The 20,185-nt window shown below is 40.0% G+C and overlaps 1 protein-coding gene across 1 annotated transcript in view; it reads right to left on the reverse strand.

Annotated features, from left to right (window-relative positions):
* Positions 1–273: 273 nt before the first annotated feature.
* The window catches only part of EGF (epidermal growth factor), a 96,396-nt gene continuing 76,484 nt past the window's right edge, over positions 274–20,185 (reverse strand). The window contains 7 exon segments of the mRNA XM_027062510.2: positions 274–1,145; positions 1,147–1,340; positions 3,271–3,376; positions 6,462–6,573; positions 10,609–10,773; positions 16,497–16,641; positions 17,996–18,118. Coding sequence (XP_026918311.2) covers positions 1,098–1,145; positions 1,147–1,340; positions 3,271–3,376; positions 6,462–6,573; positions 10,609–10,773; positions 16,497–16,641; positions 17,996–18,118 — 893 coding nt within the window. The 3' untranslated portion in view covers positions 274–1,097.

The following is a 20,185-nucleotide window of genomic DNA, read 5'->3' on the forward strand; positions in this document are numbered from 1 at the left end:
AAGGGATTAGCTAATGCATTAACAGAATAATCCAAAAGCCTAAACAGTCTACACTTACTGTATCAGGTTGTATAATGGTAGTAACAATGTCTTAGCTACAAGAATGAGATTTAATTAGAACACCTTGTGTAGTTTTACTTTATAAAGTTACAATGATAGATTTCAAAATTATTTTTAGAAGTGTAAAAATAGGAAGCTTGGCAAATCACTTTGGTTTGACTCTAATATCCCTTACACTATAATTTATTGCTTAACCAGGAATACAATAAGATGTTTATGTTTATAATGATTTTATTTAAATAATTAGTAGAGATTATTCAAAATGAAAATAAATCTGGAAATTTGCTTACAATCTCATATTTGAAAAAGGTAAAAATTCTGTGCAAATGCATGAAGGGAAAATTTACCATTTTCATTGAAAAAAATTCCATGGGGAAAGGATAGCAATGCTTGAGAAACACCGATGTCTCTTGGGTAATGTTTTAAAATAAAATATTTTCATTCAAAGATTTTAAAAGAGAAAACATAAGCCAACTAATTCTGAAGAAATCAAATTCTCAGTACATTTTTTGATTTGGTTTTCAAATTTTATTCTGTGATATTACCAGCATGGACCACACCAATGATAAGTTAAATGCCCACAATGTATCATACCAGTAATTTTAATATTCTAATCATTTTATGAGATTGAGCCAAATGTTCTGTCCAGATAAAAGGAATTACCTTACAACTGACCGAGCCAGTGTGTTTGCCTACTTTAACCCAGATTTCTTCTGGGGCTGCAGAGAAAAAAAATATCTATCTGCATTGACTATTGAAGACAACACAGTGTACAAAGCACTATGTACTTTGGTTTCTAATGAGTTACCTAGTGATTCTCACTGTGACTCTTACTTGAAAATCTGCAGCGGACTGCTTGGAGGAAGAAACAAAAGCACAACTACCTATTTGTCTCCAGGATGCTGAGTAGGTGATTAGTGGCAGAGACTGTGAAACCAAAATCTGTATTTTCTCTATCCTTTTTGAAGTGAAATATTACTGTCTATCAATACAGTTTATACCTCTTGACCTTCCTTTCAATTCCAGTGTTCACTGAGTCAGCTTCTTTTGGTGTGGTAGATCTGAGGCCCTTTGTTGCAGTATGGGGTTTGCTGACAAGAGAGATTGTGACTTCTCAACCCCCAGAGCAATGGGCTGTGCCTCACAGGAAGGGAGATGAAAACCCCACTGCATTCCGTGGGGACCAGAGCCTTTATCACTGGATGGTGGAATGCAGCAGCCTTGCTCTGCGCCCATGTACACCTGGGGTTCATTTCTCCGTGATGGCAGTTGCACTGACCCTATACAAAAGGAAAAAGGAATTTTAGGATTCACATCATTCACAATATCCAGCAAGAGAGGCCCTAATAATAGTGGTTGGAGAGTAGGCCTAAAAGATGAGGCACATAATGAATCCATTCTCAGACTACCTGGATCCAATGTTTTTAAAACTTAGTCTTGGTTGGATGAGACGATTCAAAGGCAATCCTACCTGACATTCCATTTTAACTTTCTCTGTGCACTTCTCTCCCCATCTGGGAGACTTGAGAACAGAGGCCAGATTTTAAATGCACTTGCATGCCTATGCCCTAGCATGGCACTCGGCCCCTAGCACAGTGCTAACTTCACCTGCACCAACTGATGTTGGTTGAGGTCAATGAACATGGTTCCATGGATCCACCACCAGCACAGCCTGTATTTTAATGGTTTTTCCAGGAGCAGAGAAGGAATTGGCTCAGAGCCAGTCTCAATCTTTTATCTCATTCTCCACTCTATTTCCTTACTGCGGATCTTTTTGTGCACTTCCACCACATATATTTATGAGACAGCTGGACATGATTGGGGGGTGTGATCACTCATACTGGGAGACAGCTTTATGAATGGCCCACAGAGAATGGGTCAAACTGCAGCAGAGTGAGCAAAAAGGGAGATATTTTAATCTCTTCCTGTGTACTCAGCTAACCAAGTTCTTAGTTCTTTCTTGAGTTTAACCATGCCTTGGTCAAATCATTGTGCTACTGATTAACTGGCAAAATTATACGTACCTTGACAGTGAATTACTTACGCAATAAAGAATTTGATGCTTTTACCTCCTCAAGAAAAAGTAATATGTAACTACAAGGTACTTCATTACTTTCTAATAATGTCAGTAATAACAACAAAACCCAAGTAACTTTTGAAAATGCTAAATGTGTTCATTACACAAGTAACAACACTAATAACAGTTTATATGTAAAACTATATTTACTGTAATTTTACTATTCAATTCTTAAGTGTACCATAATATCCAAGGCTTCCCTCAAGGAAAAAAACTTCTACTGAATTTGGGTTACATGACAATACATGTATGAGACAGAAGTGTAGAGTGAGTTTTTCAAAACAAGAATCCCATGTTCTCTCCATATGGATGTCTGAAGAGGAGAGTATGGTAACAAGCATATTTACAAAAAGCAAATGTCAAAAAATATAAGTAGAGTTGAAGCCCCTCTCAGCAGAGAAACTATTTATGTTGGCTCAAAGTTTCTTTGAACCTTTCTAACAGCGTATGATTCAAAACATGTTCAACTTTGTCCTCTGAATTATGAAATAAAACTGACATCTGAGACCCATGCCCAAGATGTCATAATGCAACCCTTGGCAACAGTATTATTTTAAAGGGTGTCTAACTCCATTTCCACGTGAAGCAGACTGAGTTCCAGAGAAGCCTGAGAACCTGGGTTGATTTTATGGCCCCTCTCCCAGTAGCCATGGACTTCACAGATGGCCAGGCATCTGGCTGAGGGCTAGCTCCTGAGAAGACTTGAACACTCCCAAATCCCCAGGAGGACCCCCAGATCAATTTGAATTCAGAAGAACCTTCCTAGTAGAACACAGAACACATTTTCTTGGAGCCATTTATAATTTCACTGGAACTACACCTACAGCTACCAATACAGATCCCAAACCCCAAGAATGACCTCAAAACCCAACTTAATTCAAGTAAGGAGTCACTCATTGTGTGCTTGCTCCAAGTGATCTAGCAGACTGTTATGTGACCAGAGTTTTGAGCAAACGTGCTAACCTCACATAAGATAGGAATCCAATCCAAACACATTTCTCTAAAGTTCTAGGGCATTCCAATATAGCCCAGCTGCTCGCATAGCTTATACAGCTTAACCATTGTTTCTGTGCTTCTTTGAGAGTTTCACATTAAGGAAAACATTCAGGATCCAAGTAAAGATAGCCATTCACCTGTCTCCCGAGAGGAAAACTGGCTAACATCTGCTGCCTCACTGTCCTTGAGGGCCATAGGTTGACTTCCATTCCTGAGATTTTGGTGTTCCTTTATAACCACAAACTGCAGAGAATACAAGAGAGGGAAGGAGAGAGAGGACATTGCTATAATTCACAAATTATCTCAACATACATTAAACCAAAGTCTATGGCTTCATTATGTTCATCCTATGGAATGTGAAAGTTGAAAGGCCCTGCCAAATTTATTGTTCTGGCTAATGGAAAATTCAGGAACCATACTACTCTACTCATACATACTAGCCATTTAATAGAGAATACTCTATTAAAGCAACTAGGCACTACCAATGGCTTTACTGAAGAACCTATTCTAATTCTGGAATCCCAACTTTTGGGTCATGGATCCCAAGGATACCACTGTTTTACTTTAAGCAATCCAAGAATCCATAAGTGTTCTAACCATTGCCCAAGAGCCAAATAAGATCTCATATGTGTATGTGATCCAACTGTTCAAATATGTGTATGTGTTTAGTTTATAAAATTCATTTAAACCTGCTACCAAGTTCTAAGGAATTTGGGGTCATTAATGGGTAATAATAACTAATAGTAGAACTACTATTTTTCAGGGATCCACCAAATGCTTTTTCATAGTTGAAGAGCTTGGGAACAAGAATTCTAAAAGGCAGGCCCAGAAAAATCCAGCATTTCTCTTTGGTCAAAAAATTGATTATTTTGTCCTTATGGTATTATCCACAATTGACTGGGCACTTGCAATGCAGGCTAACCAGAGTTCACTGGCTCACATTCACACTAGATAGATTAGCTATTAAAATAGATCAATAAAAAAATAGATCAAGGGGTGTTTGTGTGGCTCAGCCGGTTGAGCATCCGACTAAGGCTCAGGTCATGATCTCACAGCTTGTGAGTTTGAGCCCCACATCAAGCTCTGTGTTGACAGCTCAGGGCCTGGAGCCTGCTTCAGATTCTGTGTCTCTCCTTCTTGCTTTCTGTCCCTCTCCTGCTCATGCTCGCTCTCTCTCTCTCAAAAATAAATAAACATTTAAAAAAAGAATTGGTCACACACACACACACACACACACACACACACATAAAGATTGATGATAAAATTAAAGAAAATAAGTTATCTCATGCGGAGGACAAAGGATGTAATTTGCAAGTCCTTCCTCACTAGTGAGTAACCCAGCGGAGGGACTACCCCAAGATTTTAGCTGATCATGCTCTGCTGGCTCAGAAATGGGCTTTCTACAGAAACGAGCCCAGACTCAGAAATACAATGAGGAAAAGGGAACAAAAAAACCTCCCTGCTAATATTTCCCTTTGAGAAAAGTATAGGAAGAATAATGACTAGGGAGAGAAATGTTGGTGAATCCCATGAACATGTGTTTTCATTTTCTTATTTTCCACAGTGCTAATTATCTTTCACTGCTTTCTCTTCATTAATGGTCTCTCTGTAGCAATATATTGCAAAAGCACTACATGACCCACTGTTTAAGGGCTCATACTCATTATTTCTGACTGAAGTCAAAATCCAGTCCTCTGCACTGCAAATTTTCCAGCCACATGTGTTTCTTCCAGAAGAACATAAGCCCTAGAATTCTGGGCTGAGCTGGGGAAGGCAGCTGATAGAACCAGATTTGGTTCTGCTGCTTCTCCTGCTAGTTCAGACGCTCAGCTCTCTCTCACTCCCACTAATATCTACAGCAGCAGTTGGTGTTGATGACAATTACGGCAGACAGGACGGCTAGGGGGACAGAGCTCAGCAGCCTGAGACCTCCTAGTATAGCTCTTAGCCAACAAGTTGCTCATAACAGTGGCAAGTGTTTTTGATTTTTTAAAAACTAGATAGAGATTGTTTCTCTCACTCTTCCATGATTTCAACAACATGAATTAAACTTGCTACCCAAAACCTGAATGAAATACCATCTAGACCAACAGATGCAACAATGGTCATTTAGAAGTCTGCATAGTCATGAGGTCTCAAAGAACTGAGGACATTCTATAGGTAAGTCCACCCAGAAGCACACACTTATTAAATCTGGAGATACAGAAGTGGTCTCAGAGGCCACTGAATCCAAACGCCTCCGTGTCCTGAAGAGGAAACAGGAGTTAAATGACTTGCTGAAGATTAGACAGCCAATTACTAGGAGGGTAAAGCTAGACTTCACATTGCTTACTTTGTTTGTGTACTCAAGTTTCAGCCAGAAAATAAGTATACACTGAATGCCTATAAGAAGCAGGGACAATGATCACCTGTTAGGTAAAATTGTGGCCATGAGAAAGCTATTCTCTGGGAAAGCACAGTGAAGTGAAGGTGGGAGAGTGGGGAAATGGTGTGGGAATGGAGGCAACCTCCACCCTTCTGTAACATCTTCCTAATAATCTTTTCCCTATTCGCCCGCAGGTTTCAATCCCACCCCCATGGATCTGCCACATATTCCAGCCTTATCTGCAATGTATACAACAAATATTGCCAGCAGTACACTAAACTAGTCAAGTTACTCTGACAGGTGTCTGGAAATGGAAATTCCAACAGTTTTAAGAGAGCTGAGCCTATCCCAAACTTGCCGTGTACTGTTCCAAGATCAACTGCTGAAGTGGGTGATTTATGAAGCATTTTGAACTTCCCAATCATTATGCTTTTAGGAAAATGTGTAGATTAAAAAAAAAAGAAAGAAAGAAAAGAAAATGTGTAGATTTGCCAGATAAAATATAGGACACCACGTTAAATTTGAATTTAAATTTAACATTCAGTGTTAAGTATGAATTTAACTAGGTATCCTATATTTTTATTTGCTAAGTCTGGCAACAATTTTGCTGCTGAATTTTACAGATTTAAAAATGTATGTGAAGAAAAGAAATATTAAGAAAATTAGAGCATCAGCTGTATTTCAATAAATAAATAAATACATAAATAAATAAATAAACATCTACAGTGAGAAACCAGAAGAAGAAAGAAGATACAAAAAAAAAAAAAAATGAGAGCATAATCTTGGGTTTTTAAGACATCCATTTGAAAGAGATTACCTAAAAATTGGGAAAGACTTTTAACATCATCCATAAAAGTGTAAGTTATAGAAAGAAGGTACATGACAGAAAAAAATAATGAGAAAAAAATGAACTAGGATCCATATGAAGCCAATTTCTTGCTTCATGTCCTTCGGTCACATTACCCAAGGTTGGGGACAAGAGGCCATCCCAGCCTCGCTGTCTGTAGGCCTACTAACTTCTCTGCTCGACTCTTCATAAGGATTCTTCAAACTTTTTGATGGTAGCTTCTTAGTTCTGCAATGAAGCCGAAATGTGAGACAATTTCAAAACAAAACACAACCAGAGCCCTTTTAGTGATGGTCAGGGACAACCGCTTTTGCTACTGAAACATAGGTACTTACAATGTATGAGAGAGAAGAAATATTAAGAAAGCTAGGAGCATAACTTGGGGTTTTTAAGGTATTCTTTTCTCTGGAACTTTCCAGATGATATTTCATTTTTTCCAAGGTTCTCTGAGATGTTGTGGGCCAGGGGGCAGGGAGCCATGCATTCATTCACTCATGTGTATATACTGACTACTAACTATATCCCAGGTACTACCCTAGTACTGGGGATAAAGAAGTGGAGAAACAACAGCAAAGTCTCTACCTTAATGGACTTACAATTTGGGCGGCAGGGAGTGTCTATGGAAATAATATCATGGCACCTATGACACAGACTATGTTAGCTCCATTTTATAATTGAAGCCAGTGGGACTAGAAGATAGCAGTGACTCACGCAAGGCACACAGCGACCAAAGGCAACTTAGGAGTTGGGTCACAATGACACAAAACGTAGGCCTCTTCCATTGGCCTGGCGCCCTCTGCTGCTCAAAAGCATCAGATGCAAGGACACACAGTGGAGAACCCAAGAGGATACTATCCCATACTTGCCAAGCTAGGAAACAGAATAGGTCTCTCGCCTCCAAATCTAGCTTTATAAACACTTATTTGTTTGACAAACACGAAGCACAAACTCTATAGAAGGCATGGTGTCATGCACTGAGGGGAAGGGAAGTTAAGGGAGGGAGATCTAATATTAAGCTGCGATCCCTGTCTCCAAAGCAGTAGCCTCTAGAGGCAGAGAGATGGGTACATAATGTATTGAACAGCCATTTAATGCAAGGCAATGAAGGAAATGTTATGGCAAAGATCGCTAGCCAGCTCAAGATTCCGAAACAGTGCTGCTGTCTTGGGCAGGTGGCAGCTAAGTCCCTCTAGGAGTGTGACCACCTATCAAATAGGCCTGCCTGGACATCTGATCAAGAGTAGTAAGGAAGGTATGCACTCCTATGAAAACCATTCTAGAAACTGTGAGTTCAGTGTGACAGATGGTACTGGGTGGTGGTACGGGCTGTTACTGTTTTTAATCAAAGGCATCAAGGAAAATATTGAAGCAAGTGGATAATAGAAACAGTTCCAAGTTGCAAAGTAACAAAGTTATAGTTTGTGACAGAAGTCTTCCTGTTGATTTTCTTACAAGGGGGTCCTTCCAAGAAATCAAGCTTTATGAAGTAATATTACAACATTTAAAAAATTACTTAGTTCCACAAACAAACTTTTGAGAGATATACCAAAGAGTGTTAAGTGCTCAATCTAGACAAGACATGCAAGGGGTAATACAAAAGGAGGAAATAACTGATTATAACTCTTTAAAGAAAATCATTCAGGGGCACCAGGTGGCTCAGTCAGTTAAGCATCCAACTTAGGCTCAGGTCATGATCTCACAGTTTGTGAGTTCAAGCCCCATCTTGGGCTGGGTGCTTACATCTCAGACCCTGGAGCCTGCTTCGGATTATTCTGTGTCTCCCTCATTCTCTGTCCCTTCCCCTGCTCACACTCTGTCTCTCTCTCAAAAAATAAACAATATAAAAAAAATCAAAGAAAATCATTCAACATGCCTAAGATCTGTACTTACTGGTATACTTTAGTGACATGACAATATTTAGACAAGCAGTTTTAATTTGATCTTCTCAGAATCAATACAGCAGAGTACAAATGCAGTCAAACACATAGCTGAAAATTTGGGTTATCAGTTCCACTGACCAGAACTATTAAGTAAGTAACCATAGATTTGCTCAGAAAGAACTTTGCAGCTCTGGATGCATTCCAGTAAAAAGTAAAAGAAGGCGTTCTGATGAGGTTTTTTTTTTGTGTGTGTGTGAAGAAATAGTTCTTATCACTTTTGACTGAGGTAAATGGGGGTCAGAAGCCAAAAATGTTCTTATTTGTATATAAAGTCTACACAGACCAGCTGAGCTGGTCTTTGAGTTCTAAGTCCAAAAAGCCAGCAATCTGACACTAGCTTTCAACCCAGAGCTCTGAAGAACATCAACAGAACATAAAACTTATTTACTATGTCATAGCCCATAGAATAAGAAAAAATACTTAATAATTATAGCACACATGAACTTGAGTTTCTTGTTTCCATTTTTTCCTCACTATTTGCCAAGCATCTACTTTTCTTTCAGCATTCTGTCCAATGGAATAAATCTTGATTATTCGATATTCTTTCCACAAATCCAGTACCGGGCTAAAAAGTGAAATGGTTATTGTTGGCACTCTGAATTACAAATTTCAAGTTTGTGCTTGAGAATCTTGTCTCTCAAGATGTAAATAAAAGGGTTTAGAACATGTTAGTCTTTAGGGGAAGATTACAGTTCCTAAAAAAATCATCATCTTAATAACATATAGTTTATTAAGTTTATTAATAAGTTTATTAAGTCCTATATGCCAGTTCTACACTAAACTCTTTAGTTATTTTAATTCAATTAATTTTGCAATAACTCTTGAGATAAGTACTGTTCTTTGCTTCCATTTTATAGCAAAGGAAATTAATGAATACAAAGGTTTTAGATAACATGCCTGATGTTACTTAAGCATGACAGAGACTTATACCTGTGTAGTCTGACTCTTAGAGCCCATGCTATTAGCCACAACACTAAGATATAGCAGGATCTCAGACAAGCACATCTTGGATGACATTCTGAAATTCTCCACAATGCATAACACTAGCCTCCTGAATGGTTGTGTAGCGCTGGTAAACGTGATTCAATTTTTATCTGCAGATGGTGGGATAGGTATTTCCTACATTCCCAGAGAACTGGGACTGTTAAATGAGACTTAGGCTCTTTAGCCATATAGTGATGAAACTGAATTAGATAAAAAGTCCTCTTTACCCCAAACGCGTTTTGACTCAATAGTTTTGTACAGCAGAAACTACAATAGCACATAAAATGCTTTTCAACATTGATGATGGTGGAGGATGATGTCATTTTTTTAGAAAATGGAAAATAATGGGGGCACCTGGGTGGCTCAGTCAGTGGAGCATCTGACTTCAGCTCAGTTCATGATTTCGCTGTTTGTGGGTTCCAGCCCCACGTCAGGCTCTGTGCTGACAGCTCAGAGCTGGAACCTGCTTCAGATTCTATGTCTCTCTCTCTCTCTGACCCTCCCCTGCTCACACTCTGTCTCTCTCTCTCTCAAAAAATAAATAAACATTTTTTTAAAAAAACTTTTGACGGAAAATAAGCAAACAATGTGATACCTATTCCTTCACCTTAATGTAGCATTATTTTTTTAATTAAATGTATAAATATTTTTGTTCCACAGTTTTTAAGTTTCACCTTGAAATTACTCAAAAAACAAAACTGAAGGAACTTCTGGGTGAGGGAAAATACTGATTCCCTTGAACAGAAGTAATAATTTGCAGAAAATTGACTCAGTGGAAGACAGCCATGAGAAATTAATTAGGTAGCCTATGGGGGGAAGCATGTGATGCTAAGAGAAAAAAGTGGAATGTAAAAATGCATTATGCTCGGTTAACAACCCCATAAACAACACAGATACATTGACAAAGACTGGAGTGGAACAAGGAAAAGTAAAACCACTGATGTTTCAGAGCAGTGAAATCCTGAGACATTTCTTGTTGTCTTTTATTGTTAACGACACCTTTTAAATAAATGTAGCAAGTCTGTAACAAAAGTTCATCTCAGGGAGGCAGGCATTCTCCTGGGAGGAGCAAGAAAGAGGTTGTAATGGAGGGGCCCGGGGGCTCAGTCAGTTGAGCTCAGGTTTGGGCACCGGTCACGGGTTCATGGGATCAAGCCCCGCATGGGGCTCTGTGCTGACAGCGCAGAGCCTGCTGGGGACTCCTTCCCTCTCCCTCTCTCTCTGCCCCTCTCTCTCTGCCCCTCCCCCGCATGCACACGCGCGCTCACGCGCTCTCTCTCTGTCTAATAAATAAACAAACACTAAAAAAAAGGAAGTGCCAATGGATAGAAAAGGTCACCTGTAGCAGTGCGCCCCCCACAGCCCCAGCAGCAGCAGCAAGACGAGCGCCACCACGCAGACGGCCACCACAGTGACTTGCCGCTGTCTCCCTTGGCCAGCGTGGCGCAGTTCCCATTTCAAGTCCCGGTGCTGACATCGCTCCCCAACATAGCCAAAAACACAGCTGAAACAACACACAAACAGAGGTCAGCAGTAAGCCCTGGCCAAGAACACTTAGAGTTTTCAGATTCGATATCCAGCTGTCTTTCAACCTCTGCATTTCCAGGCTCAGCTCTTTAGAAGCATATGGAAAATCCATCAGGGGTCAGTTGAAAGCACTCTGATTTACACGTTAATGCGGCATGGACTTCCCCCTTTAGTCTGTTTGCCCTGGGATGGATGGGGGATTATTTGCATACCGCCTCTATAAGGCATTGCAGAACATTGATTAAAGATCAGCTTCTGTTAGGCTAAAATCCTGAGGAGCTACCTTTAAGACCAACACAAAGCAACTCTGCCCTAAGAGCCAAGAGAGTTTTTAAACAAATGTTTGGCTAGATTGCAGTGACTGGAGGTCAAAGGAAGGAAGAATTTGAAGGCAGAGCCCCTCACTTGAGACCAGGCTTATAAAAGAATGTGTAGCCTCTGAACAGGAAGTACAGCCTAGTCAGCTGAGGAAACATTTCTTTCTTTTCTTTTTACAATTTTTTTAATGTTTATTTATTTTTGAGAGAGAGACAGAGAGACAGAGCGTGAGCAGGGGAGGGGCAGAGAGAGAAAGGGAGACACAGAATCCAAAGCAGGCTCCAGGCTCTGAGCTGTCAGCACAGAGCCCAACATGGGGCTCAAACTCAGAGTCCGAGATCATGATGACCTGAGCTGAAGTCAGATGCTTAACTGCCTGAGCCACCCAGGCGCCCTGCTTTCTTTTTTAAAAAATCACTACTGACTCAAGAGAAAAGGTCTTAGTGACAACATGTGAACTTTTGTCTATTTTCTTCAAGGGAGAAAAAAACTAAATGGAGGAAAAGGGGCATGCAGGGGCAGTATTTCATTAGTGAAACTGTAACTAGCATTACCAGCCACCAATATGCTTGTCAACCTTTTAGACAAAAGTAAATGAAACAATGCTGCCATCTACTGGGAATGTATACTTCCAGAAATTATGGGATCTTGGGTACAACAACTATATTCTATTATTCTTTGCAACGGCAAAAACTTTAAAAAATATCCTATTAAACATTTTGAGATACACACTTGTTAGGAATTTCTTCCCCCCTTGGCCCTGGATCAACTATCTATTATGCCCATATTGTCCATATCATATGAACGAATGAATACACAGGGAATTGGTCCTGGTCCTTGTGATGGGAAGAGACAGTATGGAAAAAGCATTGGATGGAGCTCCAGAAGATCTAGACCCTAGGCCAAGCTCTACCTCGAGTTGGTCACAAGAGCACTGGAAAGTCACTTTCAGAGAGGGAGGGAAAGGAACTCGCATTTGTTAAGTACCCATGTGTCTGACACTGTGCTAGGCACTTTTACTCATTTTACTTTCGATAGCAAATTCCCATTTTATAGATGAGAAAAATGAGACTCAAAGGCGGTAAGTAACTTGTACCAGGTCGTACAGCTAATGAATGGCAGGGATTTTGTTTGTTTGTTTGTTTGTTTAGTAGAGCTGACACACAATGTGACATTAGTTTCAGGTGTACAACATGGTGATTTGACAAGTTTATATGTTTGTTGTGCTCACCACAAGTATAGCTACAATCTGTCACCATATATCACTATTACAACATCAGTGACTATATTCCTTATGCTGTGCCTTTTATTCCTGTGACTTATTTATTCCATAACTGGGAGCCTGTGTCCCCCCATTTCCCTTCACCCATTTTGCCCAACCCCTCCATCTCCCTCCCTTCTTGCAGCCATCAGTTTGTTCTCTGTATTTATAGGTCCGATTCTGCTTTTTGTTTACTCATGTTTTTTTAGATTCCACATAGGAGTGAAATTATATGGTATTTGTCTTTCTCAGTCTGACTTACTTCACTTAGTAGAACATACTCTAGGTCCATCCATGTTTTCTCAAATGGCACATCTCATCCTTTTTGTGGCTGTGTCATATTCCGTCACGTGAGCACACACACACACACACACACACACACACACACATACACACACACACCACATCTTTCTTATCCATTCATCTGTTACTGGACACTTAGTTTGCATCTATACCTAGGCTATAATAAATAATTCTTGCAATAGACGTAGAGGTGCATATATATTTTTTGAATTAGTGCTTTCATTTTCTTTGGGTAAATACCCAATAGTGGAATTATTGGATCATATGGTATTTCTATTTTTGATTTTGGGGGGAAATTCCATACAGTTTTCCACAGTGGCTGTACCAACTTATATTTCCACCAACAGTGTATGAGAGCTTCTTTTTCTCCACATCCTTGCCAATATTTGTTACTTTCTGTCTTTTTGATTTTAGCCAGTGAATGGCAAGTTTGATCTGAATGGTTTTCTGATGTCAGAGCCAGTGTTCTGCTGCATTGGGCTACTCCCAAAAAGGTTTTTTGAGCTGTCTGCACCTCTGAAAAGCTAGTCTTCTAGAGGCACCTGGGTGGCTCAGTTGGTTACGCATCTGACTTTGGCTCACGTCATGATCTCACACTTTGTGAGTTCAAGGCCTGTGTTGTGCTCTGTGTTGACAACTCAGAGCCTGGAGCCTGCTTCAGATTCTGTGTCTCCCTCTCTCTCTGCCCCTCCCCCCTCCCCATGCTCTTTTTCTGAAAAATGAATAAACCTTAAAAAAATAAAAAAATTTTAAAAAAGAGAGAGAGAGAGAAGCTATTCTTCTAGAATGGACCATGAAAGAGAGGATAGGATCTGAGTGTAGTAAGTATAAAGGACCATCAAATTACTCCATGCTTTCCTGGATACTGTTTTAACTCTAGCTATCTTTGGTTATAGTCCTTTACTACCAATGCCTAACAGCCTCTTTTAAACTGTTGGATATCAACCTCAGAGATTTTAGGGCCTCAAGGAATATGCCAATCACATGGGCAAGAGTGCTGGGGAGCCAAGGCAAGCTGTAATATCGAGGCCTTTCTGGGCTGTATGAGGCCCAGAGCAGTCAGTTAGCATTTCACATGGATGGGCCACCCACTACTAGTTCTTTGGGTTATTAACCAGTCCTGTTAAACCAAGCAAAAGATTCCTGGGTTTATTTATTCAAATAAATTATTCAAACCCGAGTTCATTTGTTTAAATAATTTTAAGAAATTCTGGACTGAAAAAAGGTTCACAAGACTTTTTCACATTGTGGTGTACTATGATCAAGAACTGAGGGCTAGAGTGTGTAGCATTTCTCAAACTGATTTGACCACACAACTTTTTTTCATGAAACATTTCACAGCACTGGAGTTGGGGGATCTTGATCTCGAGAAGACCTGGCCAGAAGGATGTGGGGTGGTTCAAAGCCAATACAGAGTAAACGAGGACCTCCACTTAGCTCAGGAGGCTTGGTCTTCTGAGACTCTCCACACCAGGGAATCTTTGAGGAAGACATGGGGTGTCAGTTCTCACATCCTCTGCACCCCCCAGGGAACTAGAGGATCTCTGTATTGAGGGGAGTTTCCATCACCTGTGAGCAAGGACAGTAGAACAGCCCTTTCTAAACCTGCTCACAGTGTTAAGAACATTCTGCAGAATGATGCCCATGCAGTGTTTCTAATAAAAGTTAGACTGGTGCACACTTCTAGAGATGTGTTATTGTAGAATTTTTAAAAATACAAGGTGAGATCAGCAGGGCAAAAGGAGGAAAGGGTTCAATGTTTGATTAAACCACACTTTTATCAAATGTAGAATTCAAAAACAAAGTTGTGATCTAGATTAATGGGAACTCTGGTGATATTTTAAATATTGCTTTTGATTAAAGGTCCTCAAATGTGAGTGTTATCTCTAGTTTAATTGTCATTTTGTAGCAACCCATGTTTAAAACACTATCAGGGAATAAGATACTTTCATCAGGATTTAATGACAGAAAGAAAAGCAGAATACTAAAGAGTTGATTAATCATTTAATGAATTGATGCTATTGGGTCAAATGAAAATAATGTACTAAATGCAATACGTAATTGTGAAATACCTTTCACATTATTGTAATGTCTTTTATAATCTAAAAGTAAAGTATCATAGAGAAAAACAAACCGTGACCTAATAAATTTATCTCCGTAATTTCATTATTTTGGATAACAAGAAATTATGAACAAGTAAAAAAAAAAATGATTCTTATTAACAAAAATCAAGGATAACTACTGTGAACATTGGATTTATTTTAGAAAATTACAACATGCAAATATGAATATGAAAAGGCACCTGGGTGGCTCAGTTGGTTAAGCTTCTGACTCTTGATCTTGGCTCAGATCATGATCTCACAGTTCATGGGTTGGAGCCCGTATCGGCCTCGACACGAGGAGCCTGCTTGGGAGTCTGCTCTCTTTCCCTCTCCCTTTCTCTCTCTCTCTCTTTCTCTCTCTCTCTGACCCTCCCTCACTTGCTTGCATGCTCTCTCTCTCTCAAAATAAATAAACATAAAAATATGAATATGAAGGTAGAATTCTATGAGAATTGAGTCATTTTCACTATATTCATGAGCATTTTTCATTATTTTTTGTCTAGCTGACACAATTTATAATGCAAGACCGTTCACTTTGTCACATGATATAACTTGTTCTTCTAACAATTTAGACTATGCTTCTGCTGATTACTATTCATAAAATAATAAAAGCCTTTAAGCTTATAGCATGTATTCATGAGGATCAGAATATTTTATCACGTCTTCCTCAGGCACAGAGAAAATCATCAATGAGTCAGGTGTCTAGCCATAGGAGACCTATTTATTTTTCAGTACCTATCAGTTCCCCCTGATTGACTTCAAAATATAAGATCCATGAAGAGTAAAATTTGATGCGGAACTAGATACTGTGAGTGTGGTTTTCTCAAAAGCTCCAATGGAAATGTTTTCTGAGTAAGTTTGGTAGAGGGACCTATGGTTTCAGGTCACCCTCAGACCTGCTTTTCAGTTGACCCTGTCCACCGTGAACCTGTCATGGGGACAAAAAAGGAGCAAGGGGCAGCAGGTGCTGCTTCCAACACTTGTTACTAAACCACAGAAAATGTAAACACCAACTATTAAAAAATGAAGAAAAAGGGGCGCCTGGGTGGCTTGGTCGGTTAAGCATCCAACTTCGGCTCAGGTCATGATCTCACGGTCCGTGAGTTCGAGCCCTGCGTCGGGCTCTGTGCTGACTGCTCAGAGCCTGGAGGCTGTTTCAGATTCTGTGTCTCCCTCTCTCTCTGCCCCTCCCCTGTTCATGCTCTGTCTCTCTCTGTCTCAAAAATAAACCTTAAAAAAAAAAAAAGAAAATGAAGAAAAATAATTTCTTTGCTAGTTTTGAACACTGAAGGTAAGAAGTTCAATGTGAATATATAATAGTTTTGTAAATTTGGAAACGCATTGTGGGTGTTCTCCATATATGTGGCAGAAAATAAATCAAAAGTATTAAGGGATTCTTTCACAAACCCAAGTTTTCAGCCGGAACGAGAGGTTTATGCCCCAGACTGTACCAGTAGTAACATCAAGTTAAGTAAAAGGGAAAATCACCAATTCTTTAAATGTATATTTACTGTTGGCAGCTTGGCAGTGGGGGGTGATGTGTAGGGAGGGTGCAGCATGCACACACACACAATTTATATACGTGTATTTATATATTTCTACCTAGCAAAAACCTACTTATAGAAAACTCTCCTTGACACAAATCTTATCAATTAGCTAAAAGTTACAGATTACAATATCATATCTCTGTGCCACCACAAAGATAGCTCGACTTACTTGCATGCGTATCTGTCCACTGCTTCTATATACATACACACACCATTATAGAGGCAGTACCCGTCATAGGATGGGGGGCATTCCTGGTAACTGTTTCTCACAGAATAGCGGCCATCCTCCATGAGAACAGAAGGAGGAGTAGAGTCTACAAGAATCAAAGACATTACTCTTACTTTCTGAAGTGATTAAATCTTTCAGGTCTTAATATCAGGAATTAGTCTCTGTGAACAACCTGTGATACAGTGTCCTTTAGGAACAAGAATCGTCACAAGTGACTCTAGTTTCACTTTCCCAACCAGACTTCATGTCATTCACCATGAAGTCAGCCATTCTTTCTTTGGGTTCAGTATTATCTGACAGAAAGCATAATGGAAGCAAGTAAGAGATTGGTCAATTCTAAATAATTCCATGAATCCCAAGTCACTGGTCTCATTATAAAAGTGCATCTGTCATCCACAAACACACACTAACTGTGTAAAATGACAGACAGCTTTAAGAGGGTCTTACTGAACAACAACAGATCTTTTTATGGCTCATCAATCACCCACCAGTATACAATCTATTACGCCCAATACCCTGAAAGCCTCAAAAATTTCTCCCATACAATGCTTTCTTCTAAAAATAATTCAACTTTCAGGGGAGCCCTCAAAGACAAGACTACCAACTTTGACAGAAAAGAAATGTTACCATAAGAGAGGGAATGTCAAAGTGGTAAAAATTCCTTTTATTGAACGATTCTCTGCTCATTAAAAGGAAAACATTAGGATGTGTAACCGACTATATAAGTATTAGTAGTCCTTCAATAGTTTTAAGAAGAACAAATTCTTTGAGAAAAATAATGTGTTAAAAAAAAAAGATCCGGGTAAGTGCAGAAATTTCCCTTCTTGGGGTGTTTTCAGAGCTGAGACAGGTGAATTGCTGACAGTGGTGGGGGAAGAGTCCCTGATCCTGGGTTCCAAGGTTGGGGTGAAGGCAGCTCCCTTGTGAGGATGGTGAGAACATACTGCCTGTTGGAGAGATGCTTGAGGAAGCAGAAGTCAACCATTAACATTTAAAAAGGAAAAAAAAGAGATGAAGTTCTAATTCAGATCAAGAAATACTCATTTTTAAGGTAATATTTTAAAATCTTTAAGAGTGATTCAAAATGCTAAGGGTCTAGATGTCCTTCCTGGCCTGCTTTGACCTGCGAAGTTTTTCCAGCAGTCCCAGAAATCAACATTACAAATTAAGACATTAGTCACATAGTTAAAGAAAACCATCTGTATTCTCACCTTTAGTGAATTGTAGTGATAAAAACAGAATTTATTCCAGATGCTATTAAATTAAGAAAATTTGGACTATTTCACATTCTCAAGCTTAGTATCAACCGAATCAGGAAAGTAAACTCACCAGCTGATTGAATCCAATGATTTTCCAGAATCTCTAGAGCAAATACATTGGGGTACAGAATTTTCCAAAATTAAGCCCCTTCCTTGGATTTAGACCACCCACCAACCTACCAGGACATATCTGTCCAGGTTCAGACAGGGTGCCGGCACACATGCAGGTGTAGTTTCCCTCCATATTTGTACAGGTGGCATTTTCCCCACAGGTGTGTATGCCCAACTGGCACTCATCAATATCTGCCAGAAAAAAAAAAAGGAAGTAGGGAGGAGAAAAGTGAGGTTCAGAGGAGGAAAAAGGGTTACACTATTGGAAGGGCCAACATTCTGGGAGGGGAACATATTCAACTTTTGTCATGCTGCATGCTTTCGGAGGCTTTGCATATTTTGATTAAAAAATTATATCCTGGGGCACCTGGGTGGCTCAGCCGGTTAAGCGTCCAACCTCGGCTCAGGTCGTGATCTCACAGTTTGTGGGTCGAGCCCCGCGTCAGGCCCTGTACTGACAGCTAAGAGCCTGGAGCCTGCTTCAGATGCTGCGTCTCCCTCTCTTTCTGTCCCCCTTCCCTGCTCACACACTCTCTCTCTCTTTCTCTCTCAAAAATAAACATTTAAAAAATTTAAAAATTATATCATGAATATTGGACACAAAGATGAATGGAGTCCCTCAGCTGCCTGCCCATTTAGGTGTTCTAAACTCCTGAAATATGGCTGGATGTTTTCCTACTGCTTGGGAGAAAGGAGACATCCCAACAGCAGCTCAGTGGGGAGGCTGGAGATTGGTAAACTATCTCTAGGCAAACATTTAGAAAATTAAATCCTAAAAATTCATTCTTAACTTTTGCAAATAGACCTCCAGTCATTGACATACATGTTATGTCAAACAAAACACTTCTGCATTTTTTCCTACATAAATATAAGCTAACTCATCCCTTTCTTTCCCAACTACCATCATTTTCTTTCTCAATTACCACCACCCTGACATCTAGATCCTTCGTCTCTTCAACTTTGCATTACTAATAGAACGGCCTTACTCCGTTCCCTGCATCCCATCTCTCCCCCACTCTACTCCTAAACACCAGTGCCAGATTACTCTTCCTAAAGCACATTGCCCATCAGTACACCGCTTGCGTCAAATGCTGCCGGTGGCTCCCTGCTGCCTAGAGCTGAGCTGCCCAAGGTGGCCGCCACTGCCGTGTGTGTGTATGAGCATCTGAAATGGCAGCCAGTCTACACTGACATGCTGTAAGTGTAAAACACTTCCCAGATTTGAAGACTTAGTACCAACATGAAGCAAAAATGTGAAATATCTCAATAACTTTTATACTGATTACATATTAACATATTAATACCTTTGACATATTGGATTGAATAAAATCTAAAATTAATCTCACCTGTCTCTTCGTACTTTTTGTAACATGGCTATTAGCAAAATTAAAGTCATATATGTAACTTACATTACACTTCTGTTTGATGGTGCTGGTCTAGAGAAGTAAAACCCCAATGACTGATGCTCAGCTTCTAGTCTCCTACATATGTAACCCAACCCACTTGTTATGAACTGTACTGAATCTCCCTTGAGATCCGTATGTTGAAGTTCTAACCCCCAATGGGACTATGTTTAGAGATGGGGACTTTAAGGCAGTAATTAAAGTTAAATGAGGTCATAAGAGTGAGGCCCTAATCCAACAGAATTGAAGTTCTTATAAGAAAAGAGAGAGAATGATCTCACAGCTCCTGAATTCAAGCCCCGCATCAGGCTCTGGGCTGACAGCTCAGAGCCTGGAGCTTCAGATTCTGTGTCTCTGGCTCTCTCTGCCTGTCCCCTGCTCGTGCTCTGTCTCTCCCTCTCTCTATCTCTCTCAAAAATAAACATTAAAGCAATTTTTTTTAATTTAAAAAAAGCAAAGGAAGAGACACCACATGCTCCACCCCCCCCACCCCCAATGACAGCAGGAAGGCATGTGAGTATGCAATAAGAAGGCTGTGGTCTGCAAGCCCAGAAGACCTGCCACCAGGAATTGAATCAGCCAGCACATTGACCTGGAATGTCTAGGTTCCGGAACCGTGAGGAAATACATTTCTGTTGTTTAAGCCATCCAGTCGATGCTGTATTTTGTTATGAAGGCCTGAGCAGACTAAGACATGGCTTTGCCAGTCTCAGTCTGTTTCTCTCACACCCACTACACTTAGGGATCAGTTGGGCTGTTCTCTACCTCCCAAATAGACCTGTAATATGTTTATGCCTGGAATTCCCCCCCGCTTCCTTCACATTTCTAATAAAAATTTACTCTTGAGGTGCCAGGG

Source organism: Acinonyx jubatus, chromosome B1, assembly GCF_027475565.1.
Source record: "Acinonyx jubatus isolate Ajub_Pintada_27869175 chromosome B1, VMU_Ajub_asm_v1.0, whole genome shotgun sequence".
Lineage (NCBI taxonomy): Eukaryota > Metazoa > Chordata > Mammalia > Carnivora > Felidae > Acinonyx > Acinonyx jubatus.